Here is a 21,205-nt window from a genome sequence, read left to right on the forward strand (position 1 = left end):
CTGGCATAATCATGCATCGCAAGTATGGATTATACCAGCAGACGACACCTACAGCATCCTCTCCTAACCAAGGTTCATCGGCGTAAAAGATTCGCCTGCTGCAATGAGCATGCACTTTGGACGTTAGAAGACTGGAAGAAGGTGTGCTGGTCGGATGACTCACGTTATTTACTCCACAGTATTTAACATACTCCACCTTATGTTGTTGACGCCGATTTGGCGTCAACAACATAAGGCTCTTCATCCACATTGCATGGTATCAAAAGTGCATACCGGTGGAGGCGGTTGTATGGTGTGGGTCATGTTTCACTGGCAGAAACGTGGACCCCTGGTGCATGTAGAACAACGTATCAGTGGTCTCCGCTATCATCAACTGCTCGTGACTGTGTACAACCCGCTATGTTACACATTTTCCCGAATGGCGATGGTGTCTTCCATGATGACAATTTTGCCGAGCCATCGGGAACTTGTTGCGCAGGAATGGTGTGAGAAACACAGTGCTGTCTTCCAGCATATCGATTGGCCACCGAACTTAACAGATATCAATCCCATAGAGCACTTGTGGACACTATGGAAAGGCATATCAGGCATCTGGACGGATCAATCACCTCCATACCTGCATTGCTGACCGCATTACACACAACTTGGTTGGCCATACCTCCCGAACGCTTCCGACATCTTGTTGAATGAATGCCACGTCGGACAGCTGCTGTACTGAGGGCAAAAGGAGGACCTACGAAGTATTAAGTAGGTAGTCATAATTCAGTGATCACTCAATTTATGTCAGGTGATATGTTCCTCCACTCGGCCTTTAACGCAGCTACCAGTTCGGCCTTGTTCTTTGGGTGATGTCGACGTGCACGTACCTGACGATCCAATACATCCCACAGATGCCCGATAGGGTTGAGATGAATACATCGGGCTGGCCAATCAAACCTTTCCACACCCATTTCCTGAAACCACTCTGTTACGACCCGAGTAGAATGCCATGGCGCGGTGTCTTGCTGATACACGTAAAATATATATATATTTTTTTTTCTGTTATAACTCCGACATAACAACGAAGTCAGTAGAGTTTACAATAAATCGTCAAAACAAATATTTATCGTATTTAGTAGTCACGCGTTTGAACCCCGGTCCACTCAAGGAACGCGTGTTATGCACTCTCGCTGCTGACCACTGGGACCTCCCCCGAAGTATTGCCATAACGGTGAAAGTGCATAATTGTCCAGATTGCACAGCATTCTTGGTTTTGTCGATAACGATTAATGGGCTCAACCAAACCATGAAAAGCAGATGCATACCATGACATTGACTCCACCAAATTTCATTCCTGATAGGCAGGTGTGTGTGCGATAAACATCAAAATTGCGTCAGTGTATTATGTCTGGAACTGGGTGTCGATTTGCTCTTTTGGGGGCCAAAATTAAAGGCTTCACGGAAAGAAAAACCATGCGACCTTGAGACCGACTAACAAGGCCATGTTGTGAAAAAAACCCATAAAAATTCCTTTCCTCACTGATGAGATTTAAAAGCGGGCCTTCTGCACCTGGCGTGGGTGGACAAGGATCCGAGGGAACCATTAGTTATGGGAGTCACAGCGAATGCTTTTTTTTTTTTTTAATAGACAACATTAAATTTTTGATTACGAATATAATTTTAGGGTAACTCCCCTCGATGGTTTTATACTGTTATAATGCAATTACTTTGTTTACAAAAAGCCCCAACTCGAAATGGGCTAATTATTTCCATGAAGAGCACTCAAATTGTTTTTTTTTTATTTTTTATTTTTTACTTCCGATACAAGCATCTTGAGGTAGAAAAACATAAGGACACTCAAGTTTCCCAAACTGTTCATTTATTTTAAATTCTTTACTTCTTCTAGATTTCAAAAACGAACTGTAAAATTGAATTCATGTACTCGTTGGTCACAACCAATGTTGGTTCTGTAACAGAAATCCCTCGGTATCCAATAAATCTTACAATTTCATCTCGAATCGCACACGAGTACTTAAGCTTAGTTACTTCCAATTCTAAAATCACCATGTTCGGGAGGCAATTAGAGCTGATTATCGGTAGTGATTCTTCATGCATTAAGAATCTGCAGATAAATGAACCACTAGGTGGCAGTGATCACAGTGTGCTGAAGTGGGATTTACTCAAGGAGGTAACTACCATTAGGGGTAAAGGGAAGGGTTATTGCTTCCGTAAAGGCGACTACAATGGACTGAGACAGTATTTGAATTCTATACAGTGGGATCAACTGATCATATTGCCAACAGCAAATTCAAAATGGGAAGCATTCAAAGAACTTATCTTGGAAGCTCCTAGGCTTTACATACCAACTAAGAAATATTCTACAAGGTTTAGGCCAAAATGGATGTCAGATGAACTGATGAGGCATATGGCAGAGAAGAAAAATGCATGGGATACTTACAAATTAACACATGACACAGAAGCCTATGATAGATACAAGTTGATATGCAACCAAGTTACAAAGGAGGTTAGGCAGGCGAAGGCAGATTACGAGAAATCCTTGGCAAGGGATGCAAAGAAAAACAGCAAAGAGTTCTTTACTTATGCAAACTGTAGAAGGAAGGGGATGAATCAGATTGGTCCACTTTATATCGATGGGTTAACTGTTGATGATCCTGCTCAGGTAGCTAACAAACTAAATGAATATTTTGCATCGACATTCACACATGAGAAGTTATTCAGTGAGGGGAAGGCCAGGGGTGTATTCAACTCTAGCAGTAAGCTAGAGAATCTTGTAATAACTGAGAGCAAAGTGGAGGAGAAATTGTTGAAGATAAACACAAGAAAGGCACCTGGGGTGGATGGGATCTATCCAGTTATATTAAAAGAGGCAGCAAAGGAAGTAAGGAAACCCTTAGACATAATTATGGGAGCTTCCTTGGACTGAGTGAGGTGCCCACAATCTGGACATGTGCAGATGTGACCCCAATTCACAAAGAAGGATCAAAGGCTGACACAAGTAATTACAGACCTGTGAGTTTAACTTCTGTTCCTGGAAAATTAATGGAGGCTCTGGTTAAAGAAGCACTGCAGGATCATCTTGACAAGAATTCAGTTATAGGTCAGACACAGCATGATTTTGTTAAGGGAAGGTCTTGCCTGACCAATTTGATTGGATACTATGATGTAGTCACAAAAGAACTGGATGCAGGGAATAACTTTGATATTATATATTGGGATCTTAGAAAAGCTTTTGATACAGTTCCACATGGAAGACTGCTGAACAAATTGGAGCAGTGTGGCATTGGAAGTAAATTGCTGCTATGGATAAAGGGGTGGTTGAGGGGGAGAAGACAGAGAGTGGTAATCAATGGACACTGCTCATCGTGGACTAATGTTATTAGTGGAGTCCTTCAGAGTTCGGTGTTGTTTCCATTATTGTTTTCTGTATTTATAAATAATATTGATAATCGTATATCAAGCTTAATGTCCAAGTTTGCAGACGATACAAAGGTTGGCAGGGTTGTTAAGGACGCTACTGACGCTATGCTGCTGCAACAGGATCTGAAAAGGTTGAGCAGATGGGCTGAGAGCTGACAAATGAAGTTTAACATTGACAAATGTAAAATAGTGCATATGGGAAACAGCAACCCCAGAGCAACGTATCAACTCTGTGGTACTACACCGACAGTGGTGGAGAATGAAAAGGACCTGGGGGTAATTGTGCAGGCAGATATGAAATTTTCTGAGCAGTGTAGACGGGCTGCAAGAGTAGCTCATGGTGTCTTGTCAATGATATACAGGAATTTTTCTAGCAGGGATAAGGAGGTGATTATTCCATTGTATAAGGCATTGATCAGGCCCCACCTTGAGTACTGTATACAGGTCTGGAGGCCTCATTTCAAGAAGGATGTAGAGCTGCTGGAACGAGTACAGAGAAGGGCAACAAGATTAGTGAATGGAACAAAGGGTTGCTCTTACGAAGAAAGGCTTAAGTTTTGCAAATTACAGTGTCTGGAGACTAGGCACCAGCGAGGTGATCTGATAGAGGTGTATAAAGCCTTGAATGGTTTGAGCATGCTCAGTGCTAATGGGATACTGCCTCTTGTTCAGAATAATCACCTGAGAGGGCATAAATTCAAATTGAGGAAAGACAGATGTAGGATAGACGTGCGGAAATTTGCCTTTAGCCAGCGGTTAGTTGGTTGGTGGAACAGACTTTCATCCCTTGTTGTGGAAGTTAATATCCTAAATAAATTTAACGCTCAGCTGGACAGGTATTTCGAACGAACGGAGGGGTGAAGTGGAAGGGTTTTTTTTTTTTTTTTTTTTTTTCTGATGCTGCATAAGCTTGCTTTCTTGCTAATGCTAATGTAAAGTAGATTTAGTGATATTTATGCACTGTACTACCAATGTTACCCGTCCGGACATTCCTTCGATTTGGGAGATACCAATTATACTCGCCAGGAAAAAATAAAATAACACGTTCATCGAAAATTAAACTGACGATCGAGAAGGCAATCAGCTTAGTGAACAAAAGGAGGCCTCATCATACGATGCCCTATCATCAATCAATCTGTTTTCTCCATTACAGCAAAATTGCAAATCTTAAGGCAAAACTGCAAACCAAAAGTGGTAAGTAATGAAGGATTACAAATAAACAGCTGAGAAAGAAGCTCACCTTGTTGAGTGAAGGTGCCGAACAACATCCACAAGACTTCCCGGAGAGGAATCGCTCGCTTGTTAGATGACGAGGAGACATTCAACACGATGAACCCAAAAATGCTGGCCATCAAGAACACCGCAGCAAGCACCAACCACACCTAAAGAGGGAAAAAAGAAACGACATGTCAAAAGTGAGCATACACATAAGTCAGACTTTGTGAGATGAGCAGATCTGGTGAAGTTGGAGTGGAGTGAAATACTTTGATGAAAAATGATTCCAGGGTTCAATTTTTGTAACCCCTTCATTCGTAACCGTTCTTCAGTTTGTTGTTTGTTTGTTTGTTTGTTATTTGGTTTTTAGGAGCATTACCAACTAAGGCCATATTGCTCCGGGATATGCGGTGGTCATTCCTTGACCTTTCCGCATACTCCGTATTTGGTGGTGACGGGCTCGAACCCCGGTCTAATCAAGAAGCGTGTGCTACGCACTGCTGCTCCTTCCCACCTGGCTACGGAGGCGCCCCCCCCCGTTCTTCAGGATCGCCCCTCTTCAGACACACGTATTAATGCACCTACATTATTGCATCCGTCTGTGTCTGCTCAATGCATAACTGATGACATTAGTTCTTCTCCTTCTCCTTCTTATTCACTTAGACTACCAATAAGAATGATCACATTCATTAACAAATTGCGATCAAACAGCTCGAAGCTAGGCAGTCTGGCGTAGAAATTCCAACAGATGTGTGTACAAGCTACCAGTGTGTACAGGACCTCTTCTCCGAAGTATCAAAGCCTCGAGGTGTGTTCGCAGAGAGTTCTCATTGCAATCAGAATGACGAGATTCGTTTTATGGCATGGACCTAAATTTACCTAAGCAATTGATAAAAATGAAAAATTTCATAGCGAGATAATAAAAACAGAATTATATTTAAGAAAAGTATTCTCTGGAGTCTTCGTATTCTGTAAATGTTTTCAAGATTAAAATAATTGAGTGTGGTTTCATCAACCAAGAACATACAGGAGGAACAGAAGCAAGAAAGAATAGCTTCGGGACACTGTGGCGTGTTAAACAGGAACTAACAGGGATTCGGATTTCTAACCTCGTAACAGGCTATGTGGTGAAATCTGTTTCCCCCATCGTCCTATATGCCTACCCTGCATGGGCTTCTGCGCATGCTGATAATCTCAGGAGGTTCCTGAATGAAATACTGGATTCTGAGGTGGCTAAACCGATACCTGGGAAAACCGTTTACAAACTCTAGATGTATCCTTCAAACAAACCTGGATTGGATCCCTGGCAACTGATATTAATCAAAACGAACAGTTCCATCCTTTCGAAGCTCATCACCAAAAAAATAGAAATCACAAGTACTACTGGGAGATTGCCTTTCACCACGCAAATTCCAGCAGACTCCGTCGCCATAGCCAAACTACAATGAGCCATCCTAGCAGGAACAGAATAAAATCTCTAGATCGGATGTTCCCATCTAACGTTCTTTTAGGAATGTTCCTCACCCTGGATGTAAACTCTAACTGATTGTGCAAAACGAAATGACTACCAGATCGACATCGTTGATAGTGTATACACCCTCCCGCCAAACAACTACCAGGTTGACATAGGACCCAAGAAATGTTCTTCCTAAATACAAGTGTGGATGCTAGCCTGTGACATCCAAGTCTCCTCTGTTTGCATTTTTAATATTCATTTATGTAACATATAAAAACCATTTGTTCAACTGACTTTTAAGATAATTTCTTATTATTATTATTTTTTTTATGTGAACCCCAAACACGAGAGATATTAGAACCTATAGTGCTTAGTACCGTGCTTGGGTTGGAGGTTGAGAAGACAAAAGAAGATATTTGTTGACATTGGACTTGAACTTCTGTAGACTGGAATTTTCAGGAAATACGTATGAAGGAAGGTTGTTCCAGAAAACGGAAGTTGAATGAATGAATGAGGAAGATGAAAAGTTGGTTCTGTGGGTTTGAAGTTGGACAGTAAATGGATGTTGGCTGGTGGCGACACGTGTTCGGACTGTTTTGAAAGAGAGAGCGGGAATTATAGAAGCCAATTCAGAAGAACAGTGCCCATGGAAGTATCTGTAGAAGAGGCATGCAGCAGAAACAGTGCGTCTATGAGAAAGCGAGTGGAGAGACTCTGTTAGAGTTGAATCATTAATTAACCTAACTTCCCTCTTCTGAATGGAATCAAGAAACCCGAGACAGGATTTGGGGGCACCACCCCAGTTGTGGGAACAATATTCCATGGCACGGCGGATTTGCGATTTATACAGAGTGAGCAGCTGTTTGGAAGAAAAGTAACGCCGAGAGCGAAAAAGAAAACCAAGTTTTTTAGATGCAGAGGAAGCAATATTTGTAATGTGCTTGTGCCAAGAGAGATTAGAAGTCAGGGCAATCCCCAAAAGAGATATATCACTTTCCCTAGAAATCGGAGTGTCACCAAAGATAAGCATAGGAGCAGAAGAATCCTTTTTGCGAGATATAAGACAAGATTGAGTTTTAGAAGGGTTGAAGTCAACTAAGTTCTCTTTGCCCCACTGGAGAATTACTTGAAGATCGGCATTTAAGGAATTGGTAGCGGATATAAGAGAAGTTGAAGCTGATTGAGCAGGACAAGGTTTCTCAAAATGGAAAGTGGAATGCAATGTGCTATCATCGGCAAAACAATGGATAGGATTTCCAGACAATGGTAGAAGGTCATTAATATACAAGAGGAAAAGAGTGTGGGAAAAGAACTGAACCTTGGGGGAAAAGTGGAGAAGTTAGAAGACAGAGAGGCATCTGCCATCACCCTCAGCGAGCGATCAGAGAGAAAACTGGATAACCAATTACTAAAACAGTTGGAAAACCATAAGATGGAAGCTTGTTTAAAAGACCTTTATGCCAAACACGATCAAAAGCCTTTGAGATGTCAAGTGCAGCTGCTTGTGTTTCAATGAGCCTTTCCATTGAATTAGTCCATAAATGGGTAACATAAGCAAGAATATCACCATTGAATCGACACTGGCGATCGTTGTTCAGACGGAAGGTTTGTAGGTAGTTTAAGAGTTGGCGGTTAATTGATTTCTCCATTACTTTAGAAAGAGTAGAAGTAATTGCAATGGGACGATAATTGGATGGGAGGGATTTGTCACCCTTTTTAGGAACTGGCTGGATATGAGCAAATTTCCAAGCAGAAGGAAAAACACCTTTGGAATAAGAAAGTGAAAAAAGGTTGCAAAGAATAGGAGTAAGTTCAGGAGCACAGGTTTTGAGAACAAGTGAAGAAATACCATCAGGACCTGGAGCTTTCTTAGCATCACGATTCATCAAAATCCTTCTGACATCCTTTTGACGGAAGACCACAGGAGGCATTGAATGGAGCGTGTTGGGAATGGTGGGAGGTGTTTTACCAAGATCATTAATACATGAGCTGGAAAAAAATGGGATGCTAGCAGGTTAGCTTTATTCTTGGCTGAAGTGACAACAGAACCATCTGGTTTGGACAGAGGTGGGAGCAGAGATGGGCAAAAGTTGCGGCCAATAGCGTGGGCAAGAGAGCAGAATGCTCGGCTACCATTAGGGCAAGAAGCAAGTTTTCTACTCTTAGCCTGTTCAAACTCTAGTTTGGACTGATTAATAATTGCTTTACAATTGTTGCGAGCTTTGCTGTAGGTAGAAAAGAAACTGGAGAATTAGAAACAAGCCAATTATAATATGCAACATTCTTCTCTTGAACAGCCTTAGCACATTTATTGGAAAACTAAGGTTTAGATAAAGGACGAGATTTTAAAGTGGAGTGTGGGATAACGGATTCCATTCCTGCAAGAATAATTTCACTGACACGATCTCAGCAAACGTTGACATCAGAACTTTTGAAACAGTAATCCGACCAAGAAAACGAAGAAAAGGAGTCTCGCAGGTCATCCCATTTTGCATTCTTGTAATGCCAATCAACACGACGTTGGGAATAGCCATGAGATAAAGGTTCCATTGGAGAAGAGAAATCACCAAGTTGTGATCTGAAGTGCCTAAAGGACCTCTCACTTCGACCGTGTACTTAGAAGGGTTGTTTGTGAGGAAAAGATCAAGCGTATTGGCTGTATGATTAGGATCGTCCGGTATTCTTGTAGGTAAATGAACAATCTGTGCTAGGTCATTAGTAATTGCAAAAGCCTCAGCATCTCGACCTGCTAAGTCGGTGTGAGTAGGAAACGGAAGCCAGCTGGAGTTGTGAACATTAAAATCACCAAGGAAAATTACCTCACTGTTAGGAAAGTTGGACTGGAGAAGGTCAAGTTGCAAAGAGAAAAGGAAGTCAAAGATTTCCAAATGGTTAGTGGAGTTGGGAGAAAGGTAGAGACAACAGATGAATTTGACACAATGAGGTAGAGAGATTTTATGCCACAGAAGATCAAAGAGAGGAGATTCCAAATTGCCAAGTCTCTGACAGGGAATATCAGAACGGACATATGCACAAGTACCACCTTTGAGACGAAAGGAATCATACAGCAAATAATTTGGACATCTCAGATGAGCAGTAGTCGAATCAGCCGATAACTGGGATTCTGTCAGAAAAAGTACATGGGGTTTGGCAGACTATATACTTTTAAATCTCTGGCCTTTACAGTGAACTGTATCACACCACAATGTAAACTACGCGGAGATGAGGGAAACCCTGGTGCCGTTCGACCCTAAACACACTTTACACTTCACTTTACATTTTACTTCAAGTGGAAATGGACATCGTTGAGATTAGAATTGAGACCACGTATATTTGTGAAATGAATTAGGAAGTCCTTGGGAGGTTTAGATCTTTTCGCAGATAAGTTTGCTCTATTATTTTGACAATTCATGATGTATTGAATAGTAAGAAAAAGTGGGTGGGACATGCTGTATGAAGTAATGAAATTTTTGGATATGGCGTACATGTGGTAAGAATATACCCAGATCCTTGACATAACGTGGCCTCGACAATGCTCCCCGCATACACACTACTCGGACTCCCTCCAGTCACTATCTGGCAGAGTAGAGGTAGCAAGATTATACACTAGCTGATCCGGAAGCCTCCTTGATAGTTACCAATAGGTTCCGTCCGGTGTACTAACTAGCAGCCGGCTTGCGAACACCGTTTTAGAGCTGTACCCTCGAAATATAAGGAATATTGGATCTCGCCACGACATTCATCATAACCTCAAAAATCATCAATCATACTGCATGATGGAAGAGATAGGGAAGGGTTGGCCTGAACTTAGCTGTAGAGACTAAACATGGGTTCCACCACTTCAAGCCTCCAATAAGAAAAGTGGTGGTATTTCACTGGTTGATGAGAGTCATCTACCACCTAGTACTACCTGGTAACATAGAGGGGCGGCGTTCCTCCGTGTGGTGTGGGCGCCACACCTCGATCCCTGATTACGTTGGTTCACACCTGGGTGGTCACCCACCATGTACTTGTGCATGGAGGTTATACCCAGGATTATTAACAGTCCCACAATCGTGAAGGTGCAAGCAGAGGATTTGGCTGTCATAGACCGTCCGGACTACGCCGACATTGGGTCCACTTGACTTGAATATCACACGAATATCAGTTCTATCAGCGTTTTAGACTCCCAGGTAGCAAGTACAGCTTGCCTGATATATCTGAGAGAATGTCTGTGACAACCTCCAGGACCAATTTATGGTATATGAGATAATTTCTTATGTGTTGCTGTCCTTGAGAATAAGAAAGAAGCTCCATGGCCTCGAAGGCCGTTTCTCGGGTTATACACCTAAATCCGATTTAAATAAAGTTAAAAAAAATATATATATACATAAATATATTTTTTCTCGAAATACCACATGTATTTCTGGTAGGACATTTCGGCAATGGGCTTTATATGTCAATGGGCCAGTGGACTTTATACCTGGATGACGAAACAATCCTGTGCCATCCAAGGCTCCTGTTTATACTCTATAACAATGAAGTATTAAAATTTATTGAAATTATTTGATTTCATTTGCTTAATTATAAATAAATTTCGTTTTAATTTTAATTCAACTAATCCGTGACCCCGTGACTTTTGTTCTCGAAATGCATACTTTACATGTATAGAAGGAGATTTATCTTGAAGATGTAACTGAAAATTATTTGTTGCACTTTGCAGATTGGTAGAAATCTGTAGAGAGATAATAAATAAATCAATTATTAATTAAATTTCGGCATTTCTTAAATTGAATTCAATAATATTATATTACAAAGACACGAATCAATACCAATATGTTTTATTTATTAACTTATTGGTACTTTGCGGTTTAATGAAATTTCACGATGAAACCTTTTACAGAAAATACAGAAATATTTGAATTAGAATTAGGCATTGGTTGTTAATGCGCGTTTCTTTCGTATCGAAGAATGGTTTTAAAGAAGGGGGGAGGGAAGGTTGATTTATATGAATAAGGATCGTTCAAGCCAAATACTAAGGGTCAACTTAAACCCAAGGATATACAGCATTTACCCGTAGTGAATGAGTCTTCAGACATTGAGACTGTTGAAAAGATCCCAAGATGCTGGTGAGAACAAAGGAACGCCTTATGAAAATGAAATAAATTTAGTTTTTCAAGTGCTGCTTAGCCCTGTCTGACTTACCCGTTTGCTAACTTTAAAAGGGTGCTATAAACACTTTATCTTTTTTGTCCGCACTTTTTATCAAATAACTTTATAAAACCGAGTGTTCCTGGATTTTGTTGCTCTCGCATTGTCTGTCTTACTTACCATCGACGAGAAGGGAGAGAAGATTGCGGAGGAGTTCGGGTGCAGGCCGGGTGCTTTGACCAAGAATACGACTGGGTCTACCCAAACTGGAAACAGAAACCCAGCCTGGACATTCCGGTTGCGGCTCAACGAGTAGGTCAAGCCGGAAAAGTCAGCATTCTGGAATGAAAGTCAGAAATTGTCAGAACTAATGCAAAGAGTGCAGTTATTAAAATTAAATTAACACGAGCCACACCTCCAGTATGGTGGCTCGCCCCACTTACACTCCCGCATAAAAGTTTGGAATCACACCGTTTCTGTTAATCTTTTTTGGACATTTAAGACAATGCAAGGTTTAATATAAAAGAACATCACACTGCAAAGTATTTTAAGATTTTCAATTGAGCATTGAAAAATAAACAGCAAAAACTGTTGAAACGATCGATATTAGCAATTGCACTGAATTTTCATCAAAATATCCTCCGTGAGATGTTATCGCTGCGGTACACAGACGTGGCATTAGTAAGCTTAATTTTATAACAGTGTCTTCACAGTTTCCCATAAATTTTGTGAAAATGGGTCATCACGGACTTGACGTTCTAGATGATCCTATAAAAGCTCTATTGGGTTTAAGTCAGTGATTGGGGTCGGCACACTATTATTTTACATACCCCTCCATGTTATTTCGTTGATAGAAAGTCCCTGCATAGCTGTGGTTCGGGTTATCGTCAATACAAAATTTCTTCCACAAAGTCGAAGTCCAGAGGATATCTCCAAGAATGTTTTCCTAGCCTTCTTTTCTCAAAATTCCTTCAATTCTGACGATGTCACCTACTCCAGGAAAACAGAGGCTACCCCAGATCGAGATGGGACCCCATTCTCCTTGACTGTGGGCCCTAAACAACGTGGCACCATTTTTCTTCTGTTCATCGTCTCACATAAACTGTACACTTGGATCCAAAAATTTCAAATTTGGATTCATCCCTCCACAGAACGTTTTTCCACTCTTCAATTGTCGTGTGTAATGTTTGTGGCTCTTAGACCAAGCCCACCGTTTCTTTTATTTTGCCGCCTTAACGAGGATGGCTTCACGACCATGAAGTCCCGCTTGTTCCGGACGAAACCTTATTGGATGTAGGCACGAGAGTTTTTCTGTTTCCGTTGAACTGAGGCTCGGATTTCGGGTGCAGTAAATAGTCCACTGCGTTTGAATTCAGTGTTATGGTCTTTTGCTCCTGTTATGTTTATATTGGACGTCTTCTCTTTCTGTGAACTCGATGTAAATAGTGCTGTAGATGTGAACATTCTCTAATTCCTTGAAAAATTGTAAATTATGCTTGTGCTCTCTTTCTATCTGCCTGTCATGTAAAATAAGCCAATGATGTGTAAAATATAATTAATTAGACAATGTATGATTTAGAAAATGTATAATTTAGACATTGTATAATTTATAAAGACTGATTTGTATAAATTATAAATAGATAATTATGTATATAACGTATATTTGTATATATGAATGTGCACCCCCTGGTTAATAGCTGTAAGCGGGTGTCTCTTAGGAGAAAATAAAGATAATAATAATAATAATAATAATCTTGACATAATCTTGCGCATCCGTTGTTAGCGCAATCGTGCTGATCGTGGTTTTTCTGTAAATTGCCACTCTCCTGGAATCATGGAATGGGAGTGTGTAGTCCTTTAAATGCAACACCTAGTATTTTTGACAATGCTTTCTTTATACAGAGTTATAGGAACACTTCTCTGTCAACATTCAGATCTTATTTCTTGTTGTGTTTATAACAAAAAAAAAAAAAACTTACAGCAAAAGAAAACACAAAAAAGATTACACCAAACACTCCCTCTGAATGGTGGGTGTTCGATTTTATGAGTTATAGCCGTTACTCCTTAATTTATTTTATTGCAAAACACTTCAGAATTATCTACTTAAACCAAAAATTGAAAAACTGAAACAATACACGCACTTTCCAGGACAATCTACAAGGTTTTACCACATTCTACCCCTTTCTGGAATATTCTCGAACATTGTTGAAATTTTTTCACGATTTGTTCTGTATTTTCATTTTAGAAACTATTTTAATAAAAATTGGTAAACAAGTCTGGTAGTATTTTAATAAAAACTTTGGAAAAATGAAAGGCAATTCCAAACGTTTAGGCGAGAGCGCAGAAGCGAACATTTATTATCTCAATTGCAGTTATTTGTAAAAAATACACAAAATTTTCCGATTTGTTCAGCTGAAACTTAAAAATATGAAAGGGGAGGACAAGTTTTGAACGACATCATCGCCCTAATTTGCGTGCAACGCATTAATTGTGGATTAGAGGAGCACGCGAAGTGAATAAAAAGTCAACTACAAAATTTGAATATGGGGTGTAATGTACGTATGGAAAGGACAATTTTTTATTTATTATACTAAGCAACCCCAGCCAATTTTTGGCAACCCCCGCCACCTATTTATAATTTTGTAAAGATAACATCACAGAGAGAGAGAGAGAGAGAGAGAGGTTAATAGTCGTTAGTTATTTTTATTGGACACATTTCCCTCTCTCTTTCTGGATAGAAAAAGAGCAACAGATTCGCTCACTTTCCTTCTTTTACCAGAACTAAGATCACTTTCCTTCTTTTCACGGAACTGAGCAATCCAAAGTTGATTCGAATCACAGTTTCATACGCCGCTCACAATGGTCTCAAACAATTTTTAAATTCCATCCAGGGGTCGTCGTTGTTGTTGTAATTAGGTTTTTGGAAATCAGTGACGAGGCCACATTGCTACGTATATACTCTCTGTAAATTGTTTAAATGACATTGCGCGGTCCATTTTCTATTTGCTGGATGAAAATCACGAGTTTCCGAAAGAAAAAACCAATCTGCCCTCGCCGAGACCGACTAACTCAGCGACGTCGTGCAAAAGGCCCGTAAAAACTTCGTCACTTAATTGGCGGGACTCGAACTGAGGTCTTTTTCAGCCGATGTGGGAAGGACAGCAATTCTAGCAACTGGGTTAGTATTAGTATAAGTATTAATATTAGTAATGGCTGCATGGTGCAAGAAAGCCTACGGCTTATGCTGCACCAGCCAAAAAAAAATCCGAACAAAACAATGATAAAAACAAAAAATAAATAAATAAATAAATAAATAAAATAAATAACTAAATAATAATAATTAATAAATAAAAAAAATAAAAAAATAAAAAAATAAAAAATAAATAAAAAGAAAATTAAACATATCATCCTATGCGCTTCCCTTACCCGAAAGTACTATCCAGATGACCTTTGAATTTCCCCAAACTGTCGGCCTCTACCACCCATGAAGGCAACTTATTCCAGTAATTTATAACTCGCTGGCTAAAATAAAACTTCCTGCAGTCCAATCTAAACATTCCCCCCCCCCATAATTTGAATTTATGTCCCCTAGTTCTAGCATCATTTATAATCTTGAAAATTTCGTCCTCATCCATTCATTTTACTGATGCCTCTCTGACGGGTTCGTATCCCGTCGATGACGCGAGGAACTTTAATGAGCTTTTTTCACTGTGTGGCTGAGTTAGTCAGTCTAGGCGTAGACAGCAAGGTTCCCCCCCCCCCCCAGAAACTAGGGTTTTTCGTCCAGCAAAACAGACAACTCGACCATAGAACGCACGCAATTAACAAACATGAGACACAGCGTGGCAGATGAATTTAATTATTCGAGTGGCCTAAATATAATACTTTGGTTTGGTTTTGTGGGACTAACTGATGATGGTTTACCACCAGCAAGTTCTAAATGGAAAACATTCAGGGAAATAATCACAGAAGCCAAATAGGCTTTTCATACCAACGAAGAAATACTTTTCAAGGCTAAATGGATGTCAGATGAACTACTGACACGTGGCAGAGAAGAAAGTGCGTGGGACGCATATAAATTGTCAGGAAACGCAGAAGCCTGTGGTAGATAAAAGCTGGTCTGAAATGAAGTCACAAAAGAGGTAAGGGAAGATATTCGCGAATAACGCGATTCTAAGAAGTTATTAATTGTATTAATATCCTCGACTTGGTTCTCACGAAGAATCAAACTTCATCCAAAATTTGAAAGCCCAGGATCCAATAGCAAGTAGTGGCCGCGATCATAAGATGGAGAAAATAAAAAGAAATTTCTCTGATACGGAAAAGGTGAAGGATTCGATTTTAAGAGAGGGAACAAAAATGGACTGAGGTATTCCCTGGGCTCTCTTAAATCTGGAAAAAAACGGCAGCTGCTGTCCATTCATTGTAAGTCTTCAGAATAAGTCTCTTGAAAAAATATTCAAGAGACTTATTCTGAAGCTACCAATACAGTTGTTCAAATCCAGAAATTTCGCAAAAGAAAGATGCCTAAGTGGATGACCAGAGAGATCAATGGTTTAATTCATCTAAATAAAAAAAAAGTGCGGGTTGTATAGAGTATCACGAGATACTGATTTATAAGCGCATGAGTATTGTAAGCCAATAAGCAACAAAATCAGTGATGGGTTTAGAGTACGACAAACGGAAACACGAGTTTTCATGTGTGAATTAGAAGAGAAAGATAGTGAAACAGATGATCCCTTAGAAAGGGTTTGCCGCTACTGCTGGGCTTACAAAGCCCAGTAGAAGTGACAAAAAACTTGAATAGATACAATTCAATAATCTTTACAATTGAAAGACCATTTGAACCACGAGGGATCGTAATTAGGAGATCGGAGTGAGTTGTGCACGTTTGTCCAATTCGTAATATGGGACTGATATGCGACGGTTTCTGTGGACAGTTCAAACAAGGATAAAACTGACCTGCTAGCATCCCATTTTTCTTCCAACTCATGTATTAATGATCTTGGTAAAACACCTCACACCTCCCACCATTCCCAACACGCTCCATTCAATGCCTCCTGTGCTCTTCCGTCAAAAGGATGTCAGAAGCATTTTCACGAATCTTGATGCTAAGAAAGCTCCAGGTCCCGATGGTATTTCTCCACATGTTCTCAAAACCTGTGCTCCTGAACTTACTCCTATTCTTTGCCGCCTTTTTTCACTTTCTTATTCCAAAGGTGTTTTTCCTTCTGCTTGGAAATTTGCTCATATCCAGCCAATTCCTAAAAAGGGTGACAAATCCCTCCCATCCAATTATCATCCCATTGCAATTACTTCTACTCTTTCTAAAGTAATGGAGAAATCAATTAACCGTCAACTATTAAACTACCTGGAAACCATTCAATAATCTTTACAGTTGAAAGACCATTCCAAACACGAGGGATCTTAATTAAAAGATAGGAGTGAGTTGTGCACGTTTCTCCAATTCGTAATATGGGACTGATATGCGACTGTTTCTGTGGACAGTTCAAACAAGGATAAAACTGACCTGTTGCATCCCATTTTTCTTCGAACTCATGTATTAATAATCTTGGTAAAACACCTCCAACCAATCCCAACACACTCCATTCAATGCCTCCTGTGATCTTCCGTCAAAAGGATGTCAGAATCATTTTGACGAAACTTGATGCTAAGAAAGTTCCAGGTCCTGATTGTATTTCTCCACTTGTTCTCAAAACCTGTGCTCCTAAGCTTATTCCTTTTTTAACTTTCTTATTCCAAAGGTGTTTTTCCTTCTTCTTGGAAATTTTCTCTTATCCATCCAGTTCCTAAAAGGGTGACAAATCCCTCCCATCCAATTATCGTCCCATTGCAATTACGTCTACTCTTTCTAAAGTAATGGAGAAATCAATTAACTGCCAACTCTTAAACTACCTACAAACCTTTCGTCTGATCAACGATCGCCAGTATGGATTCCGTCAGTGTCGATCCACTGGTGATATTCTGGCTTATGTTACCTCAGCATTGGTGGCGCCGGACCGTACGGTCACGTATGTGTGTTGCTCTCAGTAAACATTAAAATTAATGAAGTTATGCCTAAGTTTATAAGGTGATTTAAGTATCGTTATAATCCTCAAGTGACTCTGAAGAAGAAGACACCAACTTCAAGGCGACCAAGGCACCCAGGTATTTATTATTTGCAGTTCCTTTTCATATTACAGACTCTCATAATCGGACATGATCAAGCTGTATTAACGCTCGGAAAATTGACCAGCACCACTTACCGCTGCCGGATACACATCAAGGTCAGATTCCACTGCTGTAGGTTAGTACAGTACAGTACTTGCGTTCAGTTGCCCTGGCGATACGCGTCAATTACTAATTCCTGGAAATTCACCCCCTCCCCCGGAAACAGATTAACTGCATTCCTAAAGTCGGTGACAAGCTTTCTGAACTAAATACTGTACCACTAATTTAGCCGGTTAAACCTTCAAGCACGAGCATTTCCCATCAGACATTCAAATATGACCGAGTTAAATGAAGTCTTCATCACAGCTGAATGTAAATTATGCAAATTAAACACTGACCTATGCATTATCTGTGTTACGTGCTACGCTACGTTTTGTGGATCATGCCTCAAAATTGATTTAAAAAAGATGACAACGGAGACGCAATTTTTCATGTCTTTCTTGCAAGGTCACCTGACAGTGACTCCCTCAACGGTACATCAAGGGCACCTCCCCAACCTACTGAGATACCCTGCACATCAACCGAAACTACATCATCCGCACAGAAAAATAAAGCCATCCTACCACACCCCAGCATAAGCACCACACCGGAAACTTCCGATCAGCAGATACAAATCGCCGATGGCGACAATCATTCCCCCACAGACGACATCGCTACCTCCACGTCTCTGTTGCAACACACAGCCGTTCCACGACGCCCTGGAGGAGTCATATATGATGTAGCTACCTCGGCCACAAAGTGCACCCAAACTGTAACAACTTTGATGCACAGGGAAAACTGCCTGCAGATAAGTGATGATTATGTAATGCTCATAAACACGCAGCTGAATACGCTTATTAATGAGATTAAGCAAATCAAAGCCCAAAACTCAAGCCTACTTGAAGAAATACAACAACTCAAGGCACAAGTAGTTGCAAATAAATTCACTGTAGTGAACCAGCCTTCTACCACAGAACCCAACCTTAAAAATAGCAAAAGAGAACAACCCACTAATCAACTGAACAGGAAAGATGCAGGTTTCAGTGAAGATAACTCTACCAAACCTGCATCTAACATCACCGGAGATAGCTGCTCAAAGACCTCTCAAGTGGCCCCCTCTACAGTATCGACCCTAAATAATACCAAACCTAAAATGTTAGAGCAGACAATTCAAACTGGAAAGAGTCCATTAATACCCGCATTTGCAGAAGTAGTCACCAGCCAAAAAGACGATCATAAAATACAAAAGATCCCACCAGCAAGGCTTACAAACTGCATGCACTCCCTGCCCAAGTCTCTTTTCTCCGATCAACAGGTTCACTCAAAAGAAACCGGGATCATATATTCAACCCATCAGAATATGGAACGTGGAAGACAAAAGGGAAAAACAGGTGGCACACAACACTCCATTAAGGGGAATCACTCATATTCGTACAATATCACAGCGGTCCAGACTCGCGGGCAAATCTTTGTTTCTAGACTGGAACCAACTACTAAACCAGGAAGCATTAAGGCCATGTTTGCAGAACGTCACAGTATAAATATTGATGTGAGACAGAGAAGAACTAGGTACCCAACTTACGCATCTTTCATCCTTACCTGCCACCCAGAGATGATGAGCTTCGTGTTGGATCCAAGGCTATGGCCCCCTGGAACTCTCGTCAAACCCTTCCTAGACCAGACACCAAGAACTGCAATAAACCACCAAAATCATCAACAAATACAATAGCAATTAAAACTACCAAGCTGCCAAGCCATAGAAACACAGAAGAATTCAAATGAATCTACTGAGAACAAAACTACTATAGGAAACAATATGTCCACATATCAATCAATCCAACTACCAGCCGTTTATGATGTCAATTCCCAAGGCTGCAAACCTGTCTCTAATATCCATGTACATATCACAACGCACAGTAGACCAATGCGGCCCCAAAAAAGAAACCTACCACCTGTACGAACTCCGATTGCTAAGGCTACCACCATTCGAATTGTCTTTCAAAATGCAAGAAGTATCTGTAACAAGCTAAACACTGTCGAACAGCTTCTACTCTCGAAAACCCTGGATGTCCTCTGTATCGCTGAAACGTGGCTTGGGAATGGCTAGGACTCCATTGCCTGTGCACCTCAGGCTGGTTACCAGATGCTCTGCTCCTCTAGACTGGATCGTAGAGGAGGGGGAGTCGCAATACTCTACAATACCACCCTATTTTCATTGGTACATTCTGTGGTAAGCCAATCCCTTGCATTTGAAGCTGCCATGGTGTCCCTCAAGCTTAACACCTACTTGATAGACATAGCAACAGTATATATTCCACCAGGTCCAAACAGTGATATCATTGAAGATGTAATCCATTGGCTAGTGAATCACCTCCACGCCTCTGCTAAGCACATTGTTAGTGGAGATTTCAATCTTCCACCTACTCTCGCACATCTTAGTAGGATACTCGTTAGCAGTATGGAGTCAATGGGTATCAACCTTCTCAACTGCCATCCCACGAGAGGACCCAATCTCTTAGATTTGGTATTCTCCTCAGCACCATGCGACCTCTTAGACAACCCTCAAGATCTCTTTCAATCCGATCACGAACCCATTGCCATACTCCTGCACTTAGCCGCACCTAACTTCAATATTCAAGGCCCAAAAAAGAAAAAAGAAATAACATCCCCCAAATTCATTGATCCACCACGATGTCTCGAAGCCGCATCCTCCATCCCTTGGGAAGCTCTCAACAATTGCGATCTCCAGTTGGCTGTGGACCTCATGACCAGGTGGATCCGGACCATTGCCAACTACGGAGCGACAAGGACTGTCAACATCACTCCCCGTTCAAGAACTTGGTGGACGCCTCCACTGAACAAAACCTTCCAAGAAAAACAAAATCTGCATAAGAAATGGAAAGAGTCAGGCGCTGTACAAGATCGGATTGCCTTCTCCAGAGCAAGGGCAGTGTTCAACCGCCAGAAATCATCTGCAATCAAAGAGCATCTAAAAGCAACCCTACAAAAAGGCAAACCATTTTACGACTCTCGGCATTCAGGAATCCCTAAAACACTGGATCTTGAACTGTGGATGGACCACATTGCACGGTTCTCGAACAAGGTGGCCCCGACATATCCAGCCAACTTACCTGTCAACAACATCCCTACGGATATTCTCGCCACCGTTAGCATCACCAGGAAGCAGCTTATAACTGCTATAAATGGATTGCCACCCACCGCAACCGCAGGCCCTGACCTCGTGCCACAATTCATGATCAAGTGTCTCAGCACGTTTATCATCGATCCACTACTCTCAATTTTTAACCGTATCTTAACGCAGCACTACTTCCCCCCTCTCTGGAACAGATATGCTGTGAGACCACATCCTAAATGCCAATCTGCATCCCTCATTAAACAGTTCAGGCCAATCTCTCGCTCTTCCAGCCTCTTGAAACTTATGGAGAAGGCATTACTTTCAACCATCACAAATCAAATCATGCCTCACAAATCCCCACAAATTCACTATGCCATTCCCGGAAGATCCACAGTCACCAATTTAACATCCATAACCAGCACCATTCTCAGTGCACTAGAACCCAAAGCAGAACTTGCCGTTATGTCGACCTGGAAGCTGCCTTCGACTCAATCAACATTCCCTCACTCGTTCACCTCCTAGAAAATTACTTCCATATAAAAGGTGACTTGTTGTGGTTTATAACAACCCTGCTATCAGATAGAATCATTGTTCTTACAGCAGAACAAGAGATAATCTCAAGAAAAATCACTGCAGGAGTT

At 40.9% G+C, this 21,205-nt stretch overlaps 1 protein-coding gene across 1 annotated transcript in view; it reads right to left on the reverse strand.

Annotated features, from left to right (window-relative positions):
• The window catches only part of LOC150086328 (uncharacterized), a 193,285-nt gene that overhangs the window by 19,118 nt on the left and 152,962 nt on the right, over positions 1 to 21,205 (reverse strand). Inside the window, exons 9-10 of the mRNA XM_090372545.1 lie at positions 11,399 to 11,557; positions 4,658 to 4,799 (exon numbers count right to left, since the gene is read on the reverse strand). Coding sequence (XP_090228671.1) covers positions 4,658 to 4,799; positions 11,399 to 11,557 — 301 coding nt within the window. The remainder of the gene's footprint in view (positions 1 to 4,657; positions 4,800 to 11,398; positions 11,558 to 21,205) is intronic.

The sequence above is a fragment of the Mastigoproctus giganteus genome, chromosome 4 (genome assembly GCF_048544385.1).
Source record: "Mastigoproctus giganteus isolate SK-2022 chromosome 4, ASM4854438v1, whole genome shotgun sequence".
Classification (NCBI taxonomy): Eukaryota; Metazoa; Arthropoda; class Arachnida; order Uropygi; family Thelyphonidae; genus Mastigoproctus; species Mastigoproctus giganteus.